This window comes from Dermacentor variabilis, chromosome 1 (assembly GCF_050947875.1).
Source record: "Dermacentor variabilis isolate Ectoservices chromosome 1, ASM5094787v1, whole genome shotgun sequence".
In the NCBI taxonomy this organism is placed as follows: Eukaryota; Metazoa; Arthropoda; class Arachnida; order Ixodida; family Ixodidae; genus Dermacentor; species Dermacentor variabilis.
The window spans coordinates 129,427,909-129,448,595 of NC_134568.1; the positions used below are offsets into that span (position 1 = coordinate 129,427,909).

The following is a 20,687-nucleotide window of genomic DNA, read 5'->3' on the forward strand; positions in this document are numbered from 1 at the left end:
GGAGAGATGACACTGGAACAACGGCATCACGATGACAGTATGGCAACGGATCCACGACGACTGTATGACAGCGATGGAGTGACGACATGACCACAATGGCATCATTACCATTAGCACATATGTGGTAGGCCACGCTATCGGAACGCTTGGTCAGCGTCAGAGGTGTGACAACGGCATGATGAGAGTTAGATTACGAAGCTGAAGTGAAGACAATGAAACAACTATGATGGCATCACGATCATGAGCCCAAGCTGGTAGACAACTTGGCGCAGTGGGTACGCTTAAGAGGCTAGATAGATAGATAGGCTCAAAATCGCTGAAGTAGGCAAGGAATGCTAACTGCATTCAAACACAGTACTTTGCAATCTGAGACATCACACTGACAGACCCACCATAAGGTTTCGGCACAAATTTCAAAAATGAAAATTTTACTGACGCTTCTAATAATAAACCTATTACAATGAAATCAACGAAAGTAGAGTTCTTCAAGAATACTTTATCAATATAAAGCAATCCAGTGTTTCATTTTAGTGTCCCTTTAAGTTTGAGAGCTGCTCAGAGGTGGGTGGTTTATAGAAATTGATTAGATTTTTTCCCTTGTACTTGTCTAGGAAGATGTCGTTTGACTGCAGTTTAATTACTTCTAATGGAAAGGAACCTGACCATGCACCCACATCGCAGCTAGAGGAATTTTGGAACATTTGTAGTCCTTTTTTCAATAATGATATTTTAGGAGCATGCCCTGCAAGACTTACTTTCCGTCGACAGCAGCGATGAACTTGAAGGCGACGCCAAGCTCCTCAAAGCAGTACTCCATGCGCTTGCGCCGTTCTGGCCGACGCTCCAGGTTGATGAGGTAGACCTGCACCAGAATAAAGAGAATTGTCTAGAGTGGTGAAGTTTTTCACACAAAGCCAATTTTAATGGATGTAACAGATGCTCGACTAGTTACTATACATTGAATAGGATGACAGATACAGCAAAGGCGAAGACAAAAACAAAAACCTGTATTATCATGAACCCTGTGCTTCTATTCCACCATTTGTGAAGCTCACCACATTTGCCATTGTATTACTAGTACAACGTACATTGAATATTAATGTGCGATTTGATGTATAGTGTTGCTGATTTGATGTATAGTATTCTTTTTAAATTATTTCATAATTTAAAAAGAATGATATTGACAGTAGCTTTTCATATCCCATAATTACACAATGAAACCACCTTCACACATGCATTTATTCATGTGCGGTTCCTTTGTTTCATTACTGTCACTGTAACTGACTGCACAAATTGTGATTATCTTTCACTTGCTACTCACTGTGAGCTGCCCAGCTGACTGGACCTTCATTTAAAGCCACTCATAGCACAATACTGCATAAAAGAAATTTCACCAAAAGACAGAAGAGTAGCACACTTCTGTCTATACTTTATGGAAATCTTCTATAACAAGTAACACTGTGCCAGAGAAAAGTTTTTAGTAGGAGTATGCAAATATTCGAAATTTTGAATATGAACCAAATAATCTTTGATATTCAATCTGTATTCGAGATCGAAAATTCACTACTTCAAATCCTCACACTTAATTTTTGTTCAAATATAAAGGTTGACAACACTTATTGGAGTCTCCGGGAAAGAAGGCCAACGCAAGTGGGGACTGTTCTGAATGATCCTGCTGCAGGAGAGGCGTGGTTGTTGTGCAGAGGCACTATTTACTGAGTGAACACAAGGACAGATAAGTTCTGCTCAATAAGTTTCTTTCATTCAATAAGAATGTTCTACTTTTAGTCAGCTTATGAATCTGTGGTCTCAATTTAGGCAAACCAAATTATTTGGGCAGTCTCACCATGTCTGCATTTCATTAAAATCTCGTCCTACAAACACAGCACTCTTTGTGCATGCAGCATTGAGTTGTTTCCTTGTTTCATTACATTCATTGCACTTTAGCACACATTCTTTAGCACTTTAGCAGCCCTTCTCTCACCCCCTTCTCTTGCTCTCTTTGATGCTGAATTTGATCTTCTGGATGCGGCTACTGAGGGTTCAGATTACCAAGAAAAATAAAAATAATTGTTTGCGTTTTGTTGCATTTGGTTGGCTATATTGCGCTTGCGTTGTTGGCACGCTCTCACTCTTGACATGTTTTCCCCTTCATTTCCCTTGCTTCACTCTGGCATATATAAGGTGTGCTATCCTTGCCGATAAATCCAGTTGTTAGTCATCGCTTGCGTGTACGTGTCTCAGCACTTGTGTGTACGTGTCTCCCTTCTTGTGGTCGTCTGTTTGCACTGTTACCCATATGTTTCTAGTTGAACCAACCGAAACGAAGTTGAACCGAAAAGAAGTATTGATGATGTTCAGACCAAGCTATTGCACTGATGAGTGGCTTTCTCTCTCCTTTTATCTCCAATAGTGCACTGGAAGCTACACATGAGAGGTGGCAAGGAGGCAAGGCTCCGCCCGAAAGTTGAGCCTCTCGCCAGCGAGAGGGCTCTTCATAGTACCCTGTGATGGCCACAGCATCTAGGCTATGCAGCGCGCCGCTGCTATCTTTGAGGTCATGCAGCTATGTACAACTGCTGTGGGTAGACTGGCACTGCAAAGATGAAATGCTTTTTCTGTATTTTTGAGATGGCAGACATATATATCTTTCATTTATTTACCTTAAAATTAGTAATAAAAGTATTATTGCGAATGTTCTCATGATCACGAAATCAGTCAATAGGGATTGGTGGACTTCACTGCTTGCAACGATGACATTTCATTGACAACCCGAAGATGAGAACAAGCAATTTTTCACGTTTTTTGACACAAGATTACAATCTACCCATTGCATACAATACAATAATATTTGGCTGACATGTTCACAGGAGCCTATTTGACAGATAGGTCATCAATGTCTTCTCACTATATCAAAAAGTGTTTCAGGGCCCCTAAGCTAAAAGGCATCCTCTTTCAGCAGACAAAATTTGAGATTAACATATGCAGTACTTTTTTTGCAAAGAATCCTAAAACCAAAATGATCAATTTAACCTACCACCCTCCCTTAAAAAGCCCTTCACCAGGTCTGGGCATTGCAAACAGACAAGCACAGTGCATAGATCCCACTGCAACGATTGTGTCTGCAAAGTCTTACAGTGATGTACACCACGAAAACAGATGAAGATGCAAACAAAAGCCAGCGTGCCCTTCTCCTTGAAGGAGCCAATTGGGCCACGAGCCGGATGAAGTCACACGCAATGGGGCTTCCATGTCAGGTGCATTGCCTCTGGCACACAAATATCCAGCAGCAGTGGGAACAACTCGGGGATTCATGTGACATGCAGGGCGTGCAGAACTGCCTCTGGAAATGTGCCGCACAATAAGACAGAAGACAAAAGGAGGAAATTAAGACAACAGGGGTTATGGGAGTCATGACAAAATAAATAGTAGGTAACACCTTGTCTCCAATATGCCAGAAGGCAGGAGAGAAATGCTGCTTGTGGGTGCTGGTTGAGGCAATGGGAGAGAGCCTCTACTGCAGGGAGGGTAGCTTGCCTCATAGCATTACAGCCTCCCAACATTCTGTATGCTTCTATATCAGCTACTCCTGAACCCATTAAAAAAATTCTTGAAGTAGAACACTCCCATCAATAGTGCTTTAGAACTTCTAGCACGTAATGAAAATTTCTGAAGAAGCTTGGAGAGGGGACATTTCATAAGTGACACAAAATTTCAAAGTTCAAATACCGGTGTCATTTCATTTGCCTTTACACATTGATACCTTTAAAGAAGTTTTAATGGGGAACAGAGGCTAGAACAGTATCTTATTTCATTTTAAAAATAGTTGGGTAGCTGGATTTAAACTGCAGCACCTTGCAACACAGACAGCAATGCAATGTGAAGGCATCCTGTGGCAAGGACAGCCACAGGACTGATCTGCAAGAAAAGATAAAGTTCTGTGCTTAAACAAGTGTGAATATTCCTGGGTGACAGCTTCAAGGACACCAACATTATACAATTCTTGGTTTGCCAGAGATCTTAGTAATACCCCTGCTAACCACACAAACACAAGGTGATACAATGAGCACAAGACAGCAGTGGGCCTCAGGTGAACATGCTCAGATGAAACAATCTGCTAACCTGATCGAAGCCAAGAGTGTCCTTCCTTAGGGGCACCATAAAGGACTGTAGAGCTGGCGAAATCAGCAGGGGCTCACCATCCACTATATTGAACAAGGATGTGAAATAAAAAAGACAAATAAGTATGCATCACAGTGCAGTCAGTAGATTAATTCATTTCATTTATTTACTCTCAATGTCATGCCGCAATACAGAGAGAAGTGGGCAAAAATTAAACGCTGAAAAAAAAAGGGGGGGGGGGGGCACAACCAGGTCATGTTTTGTGCCCTGGTTGTAGAAACTTGGCCATGAATTCACAAATGTTCTCCTATTGGCATATTCAACTTGTTGCTTCTAGAGATACAACATTTCCAGAAATTTTGAGCAGCAGTAAAGAAAGAAATTTTTCCTGTCTCTTCTTTAAAGAAATTTTAGAAATCTTGAGAAAAACATAAGTAAAAATAGCTTATACAGTCGACTTCCCTTAATTCGGCCTCGACGGGACCTACGAAACTGATAGAATTCTCTGGCGGGTGGAATTAAACAAAATGTAGAAAAAAAAAACACTAGAACACCACTGCCTGATTCATTTAACTGCACTATTTTCCAGATTCTAACACACCTCCGAATCAAACGCACGCCCTCTTTCTATGGGTCCAAGACAGAAAAATAAGGTAGCAATGACATTAAAGCTTCTAAACGAAGTAGAAACCTAACGCGCACCCGACTTTTTAGCAAGAAAAATGGGTAGGAGTCTAAAACGACTTGCACAATAATGACCGATTTTTCTAAAATAAGCTTCGCCGCAGAACTTTTTTTAAGTTAGCTTCACCGCAACACTACGTGTTATGCGGTAAAGCATACAAGCGCCACGAAGGCCACGTGGCACGAAGGCATCGTGTCCGACTGCACCGTGCTAGCAATTTATGGCCCAATTTGCCCCCCCTCCCCCCCCCCCCAAAAAAAAGAAGAAAGACGCGTATTATAATTGGGTAAATACCTAAATCAGATATTGTGGGCTACGGTTATATACTTGAAAATCTTCCTAGGGCAGGCAGAAAATAGGCGTTTTCGAAGGGAGGTATGTGTGTTCAACGCATTCACCGTCCCCCAAACTCCGCCGAGAGAAACGCTGCTACTAAAGGTGTCGCTGTTTGGGTCACCATACGGTCAGGCGCGTGCACGCTGACTGGTCACGTTTGAATTATCCGGCGGAGGCCAACTTTAGGATCGAAATAACGAAAGCTGGGGCCCATAAAGATGCATGGGCGCTGGCCGGGCTCGAATTAACCGCACAATCGAATTAGCCAGAATCAAACCAACAGAAGTCTACAGTATTTATTACTCCAGCAATAAAATATAACTATCCTTAAATACATGCAATGATTAGGACAATGTTGTCTGCAAATGGAAGGTTGTTGAGACATTCACCGTTGATCCTCACCCCTAAGCCTTCCCAGTCTAATAGCTTGAATACTTCTTCTAAGCATGCAGTGAATAGCATTGGAGAGTCTGTGTCTCCTTGCTTGACCCCTTTCTTGACAAGTATTTTTCCATTTTTTATGTGGAGAATCAATGTAGCTGTGGAATCTTTGTAGATATTTCCCCAAGATATTCATGTATACCTCCTGTACTTATTGATTATGCAACTCCTCCATGACTGCTGGTATCTCTACCAAATCAAATGCCTTTTCATAATCAGTGAAAGACATATCCCCTTCAGTCACGAATTACGACCGACTGTCGATAAATTTGTGAAATTTACCTAATTTTATGCCAAGGTGCTGGAGATTCCATATAAAGCAAGTCAAGGCGGGATGAGAATGACTCTGTGCATTTTATAGAGACCCATTATAATTGCATAGTACTTAAATATTCATTTATTATGCAGTCAGCCATGCTACATTTCCTCATTAAAAATATTGAATCATCCGCTTGAATTACATGGGCACATTAATTATTGGGTGCAAGTATTACAACAATGGACAAAAAATATTTCGCAATTGCTACCGAAACGCCCAACTTCAAACCTCCCGTCAAACAGGTAGTGCCTTCACCGAAGCGGTCATCTGAACCGATGCATTTCACTCAGAAATGAAATGGGTATACTTTAGCAAAGCAGAATGTTCAATTTACTCAAAGCTTAATGTCCGTTGTCTATTCCTTGCAACCACTGCACAGTAATGGCAAAAATAAGTCGTGTCCACAAACGCATACGCCGTGACTGAAGTGGATAGAGAGAGGCTGATTGTACCCCACAGATTTCTCAATTACATGATTGATAACATGGACATGATCCATTGTTGAATATCCTTTCCTGAAGCTAGTCTGTTCTCTTGGTTATCCATTCAAGTCAAGTGTTACCCTGGTTCTATTGGAACTTACCTTGGTGAATACTTTATACACTACTGAAAACAAGCTAATGGGCTTACAGTTCTTCATTTATTTTAGGTCTCCCTTCTTATGGATTATTATAATGTTTGTATCCTTCTACCTCTTGGGTACACTTGAAGTCGTGAGGCATTGCGCATAGAGGGCCGCAAGCTTTTGAAGCATATCTCCTTCATCTTTGATTACGAAAAGGAAATATACAGAAGAATAAAAATGGGTTGGAATGCATACGACAGGCATTACCAAATCCTGACTGGGAGCTTAACACTATCATTGAAAAGAAAAATGCACAATAATTATATTCTAATGGTGCTAACATATGAGGCAGAAACTTGGAGGGTGACAAAGAAGCTCGAGAAAAAGTTAAGGACCGTGCAAAGAGCGATGGAACGAAACATTTTAGGTGTGGCATTAAGAGACAGGAAGAGAGTGGTGCAGATGAGAGAGCAAATGTGGATAACCAATATTCTAGTTGGCATTAAGAGAAAAAAATGGTGCTGGGCAGCTGATGTAATGCGTAGGGAAGATAACTGACAGGCTATTCGAGTTACAGAATGGGTGCCAAGGGAGGAAATACGTAGTCGAGGAAGGCAGAAAATTAGGTGGGGTGATGAAATGAGGAAAACTGCAGATGCAAGTTGGAATCAGCTAGCGCAAGACAGGCGTAATCAGAGATCGCTGAGAGAGGCCTTCATCCTGCAGTGGACATAAGAATAGGCTAATGATAATGACATGCAATAATTATGCAAGGAACACGAAGACAATAGAATGAAAGCCTTGTGTCACTACCTCCATGAACGATTGCTAATCTGATAACTGAGAAAAAGGTAACTCAGTGTCAGAGTTACTCTTGCTGGATACACTTGCATTAGAAACGATCATGGGTGCTTTCGCATTCTGATTTGATTGTATGTACACCAGTTCTCAAACATGTTTATTTGTGAGCCTGTTGTGAAGCTTTTTATGGACATTTCCAAACAAAGACCAGTTCTGTTTACAACTGTTAGCTGACGAAGATATCTGCAGCAGCCTGGAAGCTATAGGTGTCAGAAGCTTATTAGTACGAAGGCATAGCCACCAGATCGACGGTTCTACGTGCTTCGCAGACTCCAAGACGTACCTTGGACCATAACCTAGAGAGCATCCTGTATTCACCTACATTTGAAAGCTACGTTATGTTTTTAAAAACGGAACAGAAAGCATATAATGAAGACACTTGAAAACTGTGCTGCCATTTTCTTGCCATTGTCATCATGTACAGAAGCGTATGCTGCACCGCAGACAATGGCAAGTATAAGTGTATGTGGACATTTTATTGGGTTTTTTTTTTTCACTTTCTCTGTACTGAAAAAATAAAAAATAAAACGTTTTTTCCCCCAATATTCCCTTTCTTTTTTTCCCTGCCCTTACATCGTCGCTTCCCAGTGATCAGGCAAGGCAACAAAGTTTGCCTAATGCAGCAAAAAAAAATTATGTGGCTTTACGTGCCAAAACCACTTTCTGATTATGAGGCACGCCGTTGTGGAGGACTCCGGAAATATTGACCACCTGGGGTCTAATGCAGCAACTAAGGTTTAGTGCGAGCATGGTGAGGTTATCGCTACTAGACCAGCCTATTCTTGCAGTATGGCTTCAAAACTTTCTTTCAAAACTTTTGCTGGAGTGCTTTGAAATGACCATTCGAATATGCAATACGTAAGTGCGTTCCATGACACCACCACTACCACAGCAATTGTCTCACTGCGACAGCGATTTCTATCAGAAGTGGAGGGTGCACCTGCTGCCACCATCCAATGAAGAAGCACGCTTACACAAAATAACTTTCGAATATGGGCCTGCTAGGGAAGAAAAACTCCACAAAGTCAGCTTACTTTCCACATACCATGAAAATCAAGCAAAAATTTAAAATTCTTCAGAGAAAGGAACATTTGGAGCACACAAATATATGGATAAAAATTTTTCCGTTTGTGGAATATGCTCCCAGTATTTCCCAGGATATGTCTTACAGCATATGTTTCCTGGGCTCACAAGAATTGCTTCCAGACAGCATGACTCACAAAACGGGCATTTTATTTCGATTCTAAGGTCTCTCAATAGTATGTGAAACCTCTTGCTTATACTTCCACTAAGTTGCACAAGGCAAACAAATATGTTAATTCCATTTCACATGGTGCGAACATCTGTGAATCTGCAGCACCGTGATGACATTCATGAAGCAAGTAGGCTTCCAAAAAAAGTCTGAGGACACCTAAGCACTTCTTATGAGTTGTGAATGCAAAAGCATTAATATCCGATTGAACACCACTGAGCAGTCCTTCGAGTTATGAACTCGTCGTGTGCAAGAAGCGCGTTGAGACGCTTGGCCAATACCTCCTAGATAGCACAAGGCCGGTGCACTTCGATCTGCGACGTCATGCTATCTTGCGCAACTGCCATACAATCTAATAGGAACGCTCCCAAGTAAGCTGCAGTGATCTTGACGTCCCTGCTTTCATCATGCCGGGCTTGGCAGTGGAAATTTTGGTCCAAGTAGCATGATGTTGTAAAGCAGAGCGCACAGGCCTGCTATCTAGAAGGCACTTGCTTAGCCCAGTAGATAACACACTCGGGAGCGTAGGGTCATAGGTTCAAAACTCACTACTGTCAACATTCTTTCTTTTAAATTTATTCTGTCTTTTTTTTCTGTACATTAATCTATTTATAGCAATTACCGAGGCAAAGTAAGAATGCAGGTGAGTGCTTGCACAGACAAGGAATGTGTGGATAACACAGGATTTCGAGAACAAGGGTGACGTGGTGTCGCAGCGATGCCCTCACGCAACACATGGCACGCCAGTGCGGCAGCAGGTGTTCCCTTTTGCCCACTCTGCTCCGTCATGCGCATGCGACATGGCGTCGCAGTCAATCAGAATTTATGTGCCGTTTTCCTGCTCCAGATGACAGATGCCGCATTTTTTTCGCTCAATGGGCCATTTGATGTTTTTGCATCAATAATGCCGATTAATGTTTCTGTATTGCTATAATTTTGCTACAACATTGTTCATACAGAATAAAGCTCCTCTGTAGCTTTTTCGGATACAGCTACAGGTTTATGATCAAGGCTCTTTATTGTCACAGGAACAACAAACTCACAACACCATTCTTGATCTTTCGCTAAACTTGAAAACATATGCAGCTGGATTCAGAGGGCATCTGCTAGACTCAAATTAATGCCATCTGAGTACCCAAACAGCCTTATGAAACACTGTCACACAGTTGCACAATATCTTTGACAGTGAAGAGGCTCTCTCCCAAATTATCTCCAACAAGGATTCTTAAGAAGCATATACAGTATCAGCGGAATTATCAACAAACAAATGTTGGCCTTCAACAAAACTTGCTGCTGAGCTAGTAAGTTCATGACTTAAAAACAAAGGTTATGGCGCTAAGCAGACGAGGACGAAGTGAGACACAAATGACACATACGGGCGCCAACTTCCAGCTGTTTATTTACCAGAACCCACGCAAATTTATTCAAAAAAACCAAAGTGAATAGTAATCAAAGTAGAGATAGGCAGGGGTGATAGGAATTAACATTGCTTGTAGGCCGGTGATCATTTATGAATGACATTCATAAATAGTCGAGGATTTCTTCCTAAAAAGAGCAGGAAATCGTTAGCATGCCATCACTAGCATTAAGTGACAAAGAAATGTCATTCATAAATGATAGCCTGTAATTGCCGCTAAGGTTAGAATGAGCAGCTGCCACATTTGGTTGGATGCTCAGATTACGCCTGTAATGCATGCACGCTCATATGTACCTGCCACGATAATTCAGTAACTGGCCTATGAGCAGTGTTAATTCCTATCACTCCTGCCTACCTCTACAGTGATTACTTTTCACTTTGGTTTCTTGTATAAATTTGCATGGGTTCTGGTAAGCAAACAGTACGAAGTTGGTGCCCGTATGTGTCGTTTGTGTCTCACTTCGTTCTTGTCTACTTAGTGCCGTAACCTTTGTTTTAGAGCGCAGCTCTTTGGCGTCCGTTCCTGGGTTTCGCGTCGTCGTCGGCGTCGGCGTCGTCGTCGGCCTCGTAACCAGCTCCACCCCCCTTTCATCCCCCCAGCGCTAGCAGCGACCGACTGATACCGCTGGATGCCGCTGACGCCGCTAGAGAGTCAAGATAACGTGACTGCATAGAACACCGTCGCCGCCATGCAGAAAGAGGAGGAAAGGGTCCCCCCCCCCCCTGTTCTTGTGTGGCGGATAGCTGGGGTTGACTCACTATCGCCGTCAGCGGCATCAGTCAGTCGCTGCTATCTCTTCCCTCCTCCCTTTATCGTGTTGTCCGCTTGCTGCGCGCGCTTCTGCCCCCATCGTTTGCCGCTGGGTGTACACGCCGCCCCCCTCCGCTTCCGCTTACTGCTGGTTGCTCTCGACGGCGGCGATGAGCCTCCGCTTCGGCGGCGCGAACTGCAGGGTCTTCTCGGCGGCGGCGATGAGCTTCTGCTTCAGCCTCGCTTACTGCTGGTTGCTCTCGACGGCGGCGATGAGCCTCCGCTTCGGCGGCGCGAACGGCAGGGTCTTCTCGGCGGCGGCGCTTAGCCTCTGCTTCCCCCACGGCTGTGACAACCTCGCGAGGCACTTGTATAGATCTCGTCTTTGAGAATCAAGCATTGGTGTACCAAGTCGAACATATATCAGTCTATTTCTCCGACCACAAAGCTTCCTTCATGACTGTCAAGAACTGTTAGTGGAGTCTTTGTTAAAGGAATACGTGTGAAAAATAAAAAAAAAATTATGTGATAGCGCATACATGTGTTGCTCGATTTCTTTGCCTCAATCTATCCAAAAGGTGAAACAGCTTATTTGCTGCGCTCAAATTTCGCATTAGGAAGTAACGTAATCGTCGGTAATTTTTTTAAGTTAGCCTTCACTACCTGCAACATCTGTCTCTTCTCTCATCATTCCCACTACGTTGGAAGATGCACATCTGCACTACTTGCATTCTGCACTATTTCACTCTCTTTGGCCCCTCAAGATACGAAAGGAATCCGGATGTGTTGTTGGCAAGGTAGTGCTTGCTAAGTGACATTTTGCAGAGTTCCAGAGAAAACTCGCAGAAGGAAACACAGGTTGAGGAACTCGCATTGTTCTGTACCATGTGCTTTGTCATGTGCTTCTATATGTGACTGTACTTCTGTGCCTTAATGAAAGCAATCTTACCAAAAGCTATCATTTATTTCTGTGGTGCACATTTAACTCAACAAAAAATGCTTGCTACTTCAAACGGCTGTAGGAAAGGGCAAGCAATTGCACTGGCTGCATCAGCATTGAAGCAGCTGCACAGCATATGGCAACCACGGCAGCTAAGTCAGCACGCAACACTTCCTCACTGTTGATTTACTCTTCGGTGCATAAAGGTAAGAGGCACAAACGGGTCCAGCCAAGCTCTGCAAACCACTGCATTGCAAGACAGCAGGGAAAAAACAGTGCCAGTTTTAGCAAAGACACATATGTTGCCTATGATGTTATGATGTTAATTGTCACCGTTTACTGTGCAGTCATGTCAATACTGATGAGCTCACTATGCTACCTTTGTATGAGTTTGTAGGTCCCATGCTGACCACAGGGCAAGCAGTAACATTGGCATCAGGTGTTGAAGACTGCGATAAGGGGTCAGAATAATTTACCACATTCAAGAAGTTTCAAAACCATTCGAGCATCAGAAATTCTAAGGTACAGCTACCTCTACCTGTCAAGTGATACTAGGCTCCTCATATATCACTGTTTTATCTTCAGCATGCTTCTCTTCACTTTTTTTATTAGTTTTTTTTTTCACAGATGTATGCCAATTTTGGACCTTGCATCACAGAATGGGCACTTATCGGGGCCTCAGCAAGGCAGTGACATCACTGCTGAAAGCCTAGAAAGGGTCTGCTATTACAGGCATCAGCTCAGACTTATAAAGTCATCTTATAAAGCAACAAAATAAACTCCTGAAAAGCCACAACCCCTTTGTGACTTCAGCTTTTACCTGTGTCTGAAGTAATATCATGAAGAACACCTACCATTAATTCCAGTTCCCTTTCTGTCACAACCCCTTTCTGTTGTCCTTGCCTGTGACATTCAGAATAAGGAACTACACGAGCCCATCTTATCACTTCAATTTTATAACCCTTGAGCAGAAAAAGCTAGTCTTTGCTGGCCATTCTAGCTGCTGGTATGTAAATTCCTGTACAGTACAGAAAAAGTAACAAGAATCTTGCTACTCAAGTGCAGCAGTGTACATCAGTGTGTCGGAATGGAATAAAACCAAAAATGAAAATATATATATATTTTTTTTACTGGAACAAAAACATAACCAAAATCTTATTTATTATTTTGTTTCGGAGTGAAACCAAACTATGTTTTATTGGCTTTTAGCTCATGGGAAAAGTCGACAATCCGAAACAACTGACGTCAGGCAACGTCAGCATTAGCGCATATCTCAGGCAGGAATAGTGTGAGCGATAGCCGGTCGAGTACTCCACTAATCTAAGCCTGTAGCTCGGTGCACTGGCAGATCGGCATGATAGCAAAATCCAGAGCTAGCACGCAGAAGAGCTTATCATTTCATTTTCTATGGGTACAACGCTTTGTTACCGAAGTTTTAGCATTTGTTTATGTTCGGTTAAGTTGGTTTTATCGGAACAGTGGTCTCACATTTCAGTGAGTATACTCGATGGCGTGTTGTTTCTGAGATCGTGCTTGGTGCCTTAAAGCACTGAGCATGACCTCAGCACTCATAATTCATTTATTGAGAAAAATTAATGCTATGTTTTTTTGTTACTTTGATCTGAAATTTTTTGTATGCAAACAAAACCATTATGAACCCTTCCGGATCATCTTTTTTCTTTCTGGAGCAGAACTGAAACGGAACTTTTTTAAGTGGAATGAAACTAAAACCACAATGAGAAACATTTGGTTTCAACGCCCTGGTGTACATAGCTGTCCTTCATATCTCACCATGCACATGTTACAAAGAAGCATTTGACTTGACTAAATATGAATCATTTTACAATTTGGCTGCACACAGTGTGATGCAGCGATACATTGCCCTGTGTTCTTTGTTTGAGGTGCCTTATTTCTTGTTTGCTTCTGCATGTTATTTGTCACCTCACATTACTACTACGTCATGAGTGTAGTAGCTAGCATGATGGGCCCATACTTATGTATATGCAATACATGGAGCCCACACTAAAATTGTAGCCACCCCATTGATTGTTCCAGAATGCAAAATGATGCCCAATAAGAGGAAGTTGAGTTGACTGTGTGGGGATCGAAGCACCTTCCCGCAACTTGTCCCCAAGCTTGCGCATTGTGCTTAGCTCAATCTCCAGGAACTGCTGTCCCAGTGGCAACATGGCAGTTACAGGTAGAGCCCCAGAACTAATTTCCCACACAAACTGTGCTTCACCCTCCCGGCGTCAGAGTCACTGCACGAGCATAGGTCACCGGGACGTGCCCTGATTGGCCTGCCGAGTGGCAGGCCCTGGGTACCCTCTCCACTCGAGCTGTCTTCCGCTGAGCACTTCATTGCCGTCGCAGATGCTCAAAGGCCCGCAACGAGTTGGTTACATGGAACCTTTGCTCCTGTGACTTCTCATTCGTGCATTTTATGGACTGCTATTCGGTTAGCCCTAGTGCAGCGGGCGTGCATACTCAATTGGTCTTGCAGTTAGCCTTTGCCCGCAAGTGCCATGGCTGTCACACTATATGAGTCGTGTATCTTGAGTTAATAAACTCATGTTTGTCGGCAATCTGTTTCCAGAGCCTTCTATGCACCATGTCAGAAAGTCGACAACCCTGCCGTAACATTTTTGTGGGTTGTGGAGTGGAGGAGTGTCCTTTCCCAACCGTCGCTCCTAGGGTGAGCCGCAAACTTATCTCCATAACTGTTAACTGATCCATTTAATTCGATGACCATTGATTGTGCTGTCAGCATTGCCATTGTTGCTGCTAAGTTGCACTTTTCTTTGAAGGCACAATCTTAATAATAATAATAATATTTGGGGTTTTACATGCCAAAACCACTTTCTGATTATGAGGCACGCCGTAGTGGAGGACTCCGGAAATTTTGACCACCTGGGGTTCTTTAACGTGCACCTAAATCTAAGCACACGGGTGTTTTCGCATTTCGCCCCCATCGAAATGCGGCTGCCGTGGCCGGGATTCGATCCCGCGACCTCGTGCTCAGCAGCCCAACACCATAGCCACTGAGCAACCACGGCGGGTGAAGGCACAACCTTATCCAATAAAGCTAATACCTTTGAAGTTCTTCGCTTCCCGCTGTCTGCAATGTGCAGTTCAGTTTCAGTCAACTGAACCATAGCAAAAATTGACATTCCCACAAAATATCACACAGTATCTTGCACAAGCATCACAAAGCATAACTTACATGTACAAAAGAATGAGCAACTGCTTCATGAAACTAATCACAACCTCACGTGAGCTGAAGCTTAAAAGATCATTCCTTCTAAATGACCTGTAGCTATGGTGCCTACTATTAGGTCCATTCATTTTCTTTGAACGCAACAGAGAGTCAACACTTGCATCTTGTGCGCATATAAAGTGCCCTGCAGGTCACAGATATAAACACTGGTGACAAACTTTGCACACACTAGACATGGATAAATAAAGGAAGTGACCTGCATTCTTATGCTCAGAGTTTTAAAAGAAGATCTTGCCCTGACCACTGCTTTTTTTCCTCAAATTTTTCAATAAGGTTGAATTTCCTGGTCTGCATCATTCAATAAAACACTTGGCATCTTAGCTTGCCTGGTTTGTTCAGATCTTTAGTTTCTGACAGGTAGCAGAGCTAGCTTATGTTTCTGCAGCAGCTCACTTCTCTGGTGGTGAAGTGCACATACAATGGTGTTAAGACAGAGCAGTAAAATAAAAATACAGTGTGCTCTACCAAATGAAGTAGGTCGAAAAACATGACCGTGTTGCAAAATATGAGCACAAATAAAGCAGCAGCAAGTACAAAATTAATGCTGATGATAATCATTATAAAGCAGCATGGATTACAGACTCCTTGAAACTGCCACCTTAGTGATTACGCCACTGCCTTAGCTCCACCGAATAGTGATAATCCAATTTGTGCACAATTCTCGAAAACTACGTTTAAGCGCATCAATATTACTCTCTGCTCAAGATAAGCTACTAGAAGATTACGGCTGACAATTACAAATTAAGTTCTAAGGTAACCATTACATTTATGGCACTGTGCACATGTCGACATGCCAATGTAAGCTAGCACCTCAGTGGCTAGACATTTTTCAATATAGCATGAAGCGATGGCTGCTTGCCACGAGGTTCAGACACCAAGCAAGTGTGAAAGCCTGCGCATTTTTTAGACACTTGATTCGGAGCAAGTACAAACTGCTTTGACCAAATGGTACTCATGATACGGTTGCTACCACTATGCAATCTTCTTGAAACAAGGCTTAGGTAACATCCATGTTTTACTATAAAATAAAACACCAGAGTTAAATAGATAAATAAATAAATAAATTTTCAAACAAACCTGTGACATCCAGCTTGAGGTTTAATAGTTCCTCTGCCTCGCGTGCCGGCGACTCGGTGGGAGCCAGAATATGGCCATACTGGTCCTTGTTGCTAATGAACATCTCAACAGCTGCAGGTAAATGGGAAAGGTTCCATTAACACAGCAACAAATAGTAGAAATTTCTATGCTGAAGCAGAGTTGTGCAATTTCACAAGGCCTTTGCAAAAATATTTCACAGTTGTAAGGCATTCAAGAAGCCTCACTATGCTTGATCTTCATTAATGTAACATCGATCAACTTTACCTGCCTTTTAATATAGATCAATTTCATAATAAGTTTCATTGTGCCACTGCTGGCATAAAGGATGCTGATATCATTAGCCATCAGTCGACCAAAGGGCAACTATGGTTTGAAGTATACCTTTTTACATTTTATTCCATACACCTCACACCCCCATCTTTAACCACGACCAACTGGCTTAACCCTAGAGATAAATGGGCAGGAAAGTGATGTTGAAGAATGCGGTACGGGGCAGTGAAAGAAATAATGCCAAAGAAAGCAAGACAACGAACACAGAGCTGACGTTTTAGTGTGATAGCAATTACATGGACATATGACATGCCTACACGTCGCTACCACCGTGGTATCATGGTGTACAGACAGCATATGGAGGGTTAGAAAATCCCCAGAGACGCAAGAGACACACAGTGCATTTGGCTGCAAAAACTATGAAGACAAGTGAACATACCTTCATGCTATGCTCAATCAGCTTTGCAGTGGAGCCAGGGCAGCATTCTGCCTTGTATTGCCAAACACTAGCATTCCTGCTCAGGAACAAACATCAACAGTTTTTGTCAGTCTTATCTAGTGCACCATCGAGGTGCGATGCTGCTTACCATGGCAGCATTGAGATGCCTGAAAGCTGCCAGGGAGCAGTTCTTGCTGCACAGCCGCAGTTGCCTTGCATGCTGCATCATGGCAGCATGCCGGCTTTACGTATTGTAACACCGTCTGACGAGCTCGAGCCCAAGTTAGGCAGTAGCTATCAATTCCTGTGCTTCGTCCTTGGGGGTGAAACTGCCAAATCTTTCATCTCCATTTCTTGCACTGCCCCAACTACAAAACAAGGACAACTTGCCCAATTTCCTGCTTTTTTCACCATATGTACTACAGTAATAACCATGTAATATCATTACAAAAGTTATATTGCTATGGAACTTGTAGTGTTGTTTTGGACTCGGTACAGAATTATTTGACTGATTGTTAACCAATGTGTGTCTATAAAGAAATGGGCAGTTTTGCCCAAAGGGCGAAGCACTCATAGTGGAAGCAATATTTGTTGTGCTTGAACTCCTCGGACAGTGTTCTAACTATATGTGAGTGCAACATGCTGGCACGACACAGCATCCAAAGCAACTGCTGCTGGACAGAAGAAACAGTGCCCCAGCAGTGTCCCGGCATCTCACAATACCAGCATGATGAGAGGGGCCACCAGTGGCATTGCAGGCATCACACCTCACTGGTGTACAAGACAATTATAAGGCCAAAAGAAACACGCCAGCATTTGTAGCTTGAAGAGTTGTCCACTCCGCTAAAGTTGTCCACTCCGCTAGGACAACCTTATGTGTCACGGTGTGATATACGCACGCAGCTGCTTAGCAGGAACACTACTGTTTGTGCACACAACGCACGTGCCAGCAGTGGGAGGCGGCACGCTGCCCTAGCTTTGCTGCAGTGTCGATTGAGTGGCACATAAAGATTCATCCACTTGGCTTCCTCATTTTTTCATCCAAACGCACTGCCAATCTCTGCACTGCCCATCATGCACGTCGATACCACGACAGCATGACAACGCCATCAGTGGTGCTGGCGCCAGCACAAATGAGCATTTGTATAATTTCTATTGCAATAAAAAGCAATTATATGTGCTAAAGAAAAAGAAGAAAAAATCAGTATGGCGTTTCTAAGGGCAGTATACTCGGTCTGCTTTTATTTCATATTTTTATAAATGCCATTGTCAAAGTATACAGGTCAGCAGACTATGTAATTTATGCAGGCAGCGTGAGATTGTTTTTTGTTTCTTTCTTTTTTTTTTTTCAGGGGAATTCCAGGGATATCATTGCATCAGCAAATGACATATTGAATAAACTACACACATGGACAGTGAAAAATTCATTATGCATAAAGTGTTTTAATACAAAGGCTGTTCTTTTTTGGGCGAACTTCAAATAAAATAATGAATAAAAAAAGCCTGGCAGTTCACTTCTGTAGAAGAATGTGAAGTATAATGGCTGCGCCACTCAAAAAGATACTTGCATAAGTTTATACACCTAATCTTTGCTGGCAGATTTCCTGACATACCACAAACTGGCTATGTGATAGCCCTTTTTGAACCACACATACTCAGTTCACTACACAGCACATATTCCGCTTGCTTCGTCTAGGCTGTCATTCATTTCAGTGGCTAAAGATGTTCTAAACCAACACAAGTTCACCATGCTCTGCTTATGGGCCTTACCTGCAAATTTGGCTGAGTGTGCAAAGGTGATGACATCATCAATCGGTCCCGTGTAGCCTTCTAGCTTTTCTGGGTGATAAGTCAACTTGCGGGAGTCAGCGTGGTTCAGGTTTATCAGCGTCGCAGAATGGACCATCACCACAGGAAAAACACCAACCTTTTCTTTCTCAAGTATTGGCATGTACTCATCTGTGCGCTCGTAGTATCCCTGAATGGAACAAAGTACCATGCATTTGTGCTTAAGTTCTCTCCCCTAAAGTGGAGGTCTGCCCCAGAGGCAGTAACAGATGTTTAACTTTAGCCACAGTCCTGCATATAGCAGTTTTATATGTACTATCACATTCGAATGAAATGTAAACATGGGGAAACAAACTTGAAAATGCACCACATTTGCAAGTTTGTGTGAAACATGCCCAACTAATTTAGAGATGCCTAGGTTAGGGGTCTGAGTAAATTAGTACCTAGTTGTGCCACAACCACACATCACAACTTCAAGTAATTAAGCATAAGTGATGGTCTACTTTGCTTTTTTTTCTCTTTCCATTTCATTCCAGCATTCCGAACCCCGTTAGGGTAAATTCACTTGGACTGGGAAAAGCGTCTACCAAAGCAGAAGTTCTACTACAAGTTTTACTCCAAATGCTCGGTACAGTCAACAAAATTGCTTTAAAACTCACAAAACTGTCTATTAGCCCATAAACAAATGGCAAGAACATAGGAAGAGCAACTATGTTGTAGTAAGGAAGCTGGTTATAAAGATAACTGTCATGCAACTGCTTTGCAGTATCTTCTCAGAAAGTTTCCAAGGCCTATTATCTGTAGACAGAGCTGGTTGTTGGTGCTCAGAGCATTAAGCACACTCTCGATGGCAGATGAGTGATGTTTTCACAAACCAGAAGTAAGTTCCAGGTTCAGCACAATGCGTTGGCGGGCTAGTTGGTACGAATCCATAATTATTTTGTCTAGTGCAAAACAATGGTCTTTCTTGTGTCCATTGTTTTGAACTAAATAAAATAAGTTCCAGGTGGAAGCAAGAAATTATAAGGCCTGATTTTTTGCACCTTGTTGTCATCCACACAAGCACTTAAACAAAAACTTCAAAAGTCCCAAGTCTGGAACAATAGGCCGCAATGGTGGATTATACAAAGATTTGCTAGAAATCAGTGGCAGACTTAGTGGCACATTGGTAGCTGGCATGTACAGCTGAGATTTTAGCATGGTAATTGCTCCACAAGGGTATGCTTTGGCAGTAAAGCAGGTTCAGAAAGTCAGTGTTTAATAAAGCAAGTTTCTCTGGCTGTGCAGTTTACTACATTGTGTCTCTGCCGAAGGAATCATAAGTATTCAATCAGGAGAGGAGGATATTTGGTGTTGCTATAATGAGAATTCTACTGTATTGTGGCTATGGACAGCAGTCTGTTGGGTAAGGAGCTTATTTTATTTTATTTACAATACCCCAAGTACACCTGCTGGAGGGGTTTTACATGAGGTGTGAGCAAGTATACAAGTTAGCAGAAACACAATACTACTGTAGTAAGCAGTGAAATTAGTTACAAAAACAGAAAGGAAGAGAAAAGTAAAAACTAAAAAATCAGCACATACATGAGTTAAGAAATAAAAATGTGAAAACTTGTAACGCATCTTGCATTTTCTACAGGATGGAAGTACTCTGATATAGCCAATCGGCCACAGGTATGGCCTGCACAGATTTTCATTGTTTTTTATCTTTTCTGCTACACAAGGAAGCCATTTCTTGTTTTTTTGCTTTTATACAAGCAATCTGTGAAGGATTTAATTCATTTTTAATAACCAGTGGAAGTAGTGACCTAGGCAATTAAAAGAAATATCTCGTAAACAGGTGCTCAATTGTACCTTATTCATTGTAGCTCAAGACTGTATGCAGATATAGCACTGTCCTGCCAACTCAAACCTACGATTTCTAGAAACAAGCAATATGCCATGTGGTACGTTGCACGCCAATAGCAAACACCACAACCAAATTAATATATGCAGTTGTCCCTTGACCGTATAGTGAGAGTAAGGGATCTAGGATAGCATGTGCTAATATAATGAGTTCCCTAAAAAGACGAAAAAAAGTTATCCACCCGGGTTTCCTCCATAGATCAGTGCTATTTTTGGGAGGA

At 42.4% G+C, this 20,687-nt stretch overlaps 1 protein-coding gene across 2 annotated transcripts in view; it reads right to left on the reverse strand.

Moving 5' to 3' along the window:
- The window catches only part of LOC142584593 (glycosyltransferase 25 family member-like), a 438,601-nt gene that overhangs the window by 391,877 nt on the left and 26,037 nt on the right, over positions 1–20,687 (reverse strand). For both annotated transcript variants that reach the window (XM_075694721.1, XM_075694713.1), the window contains exons 5-8: positions 18,544–18,751; positions 16,044–16,154; positions 4,123–4,205; positions 756–862 (exon numbers count right to left, since the gene is read on the reverse strand). In XM_075694721.1, the coding sequence (XP_075550836.1) occupies positions 756–862; positions 4,123–4,205; positions 16,044–16,154; positions 18,544–18,751 (509 nt within the window). The remainder of the gene's footprint in view (positions 1–755; positions 863–4,122; positions 4,206–16,043; positions 16,155–18,543; positions 18,752–20,687) is intronic.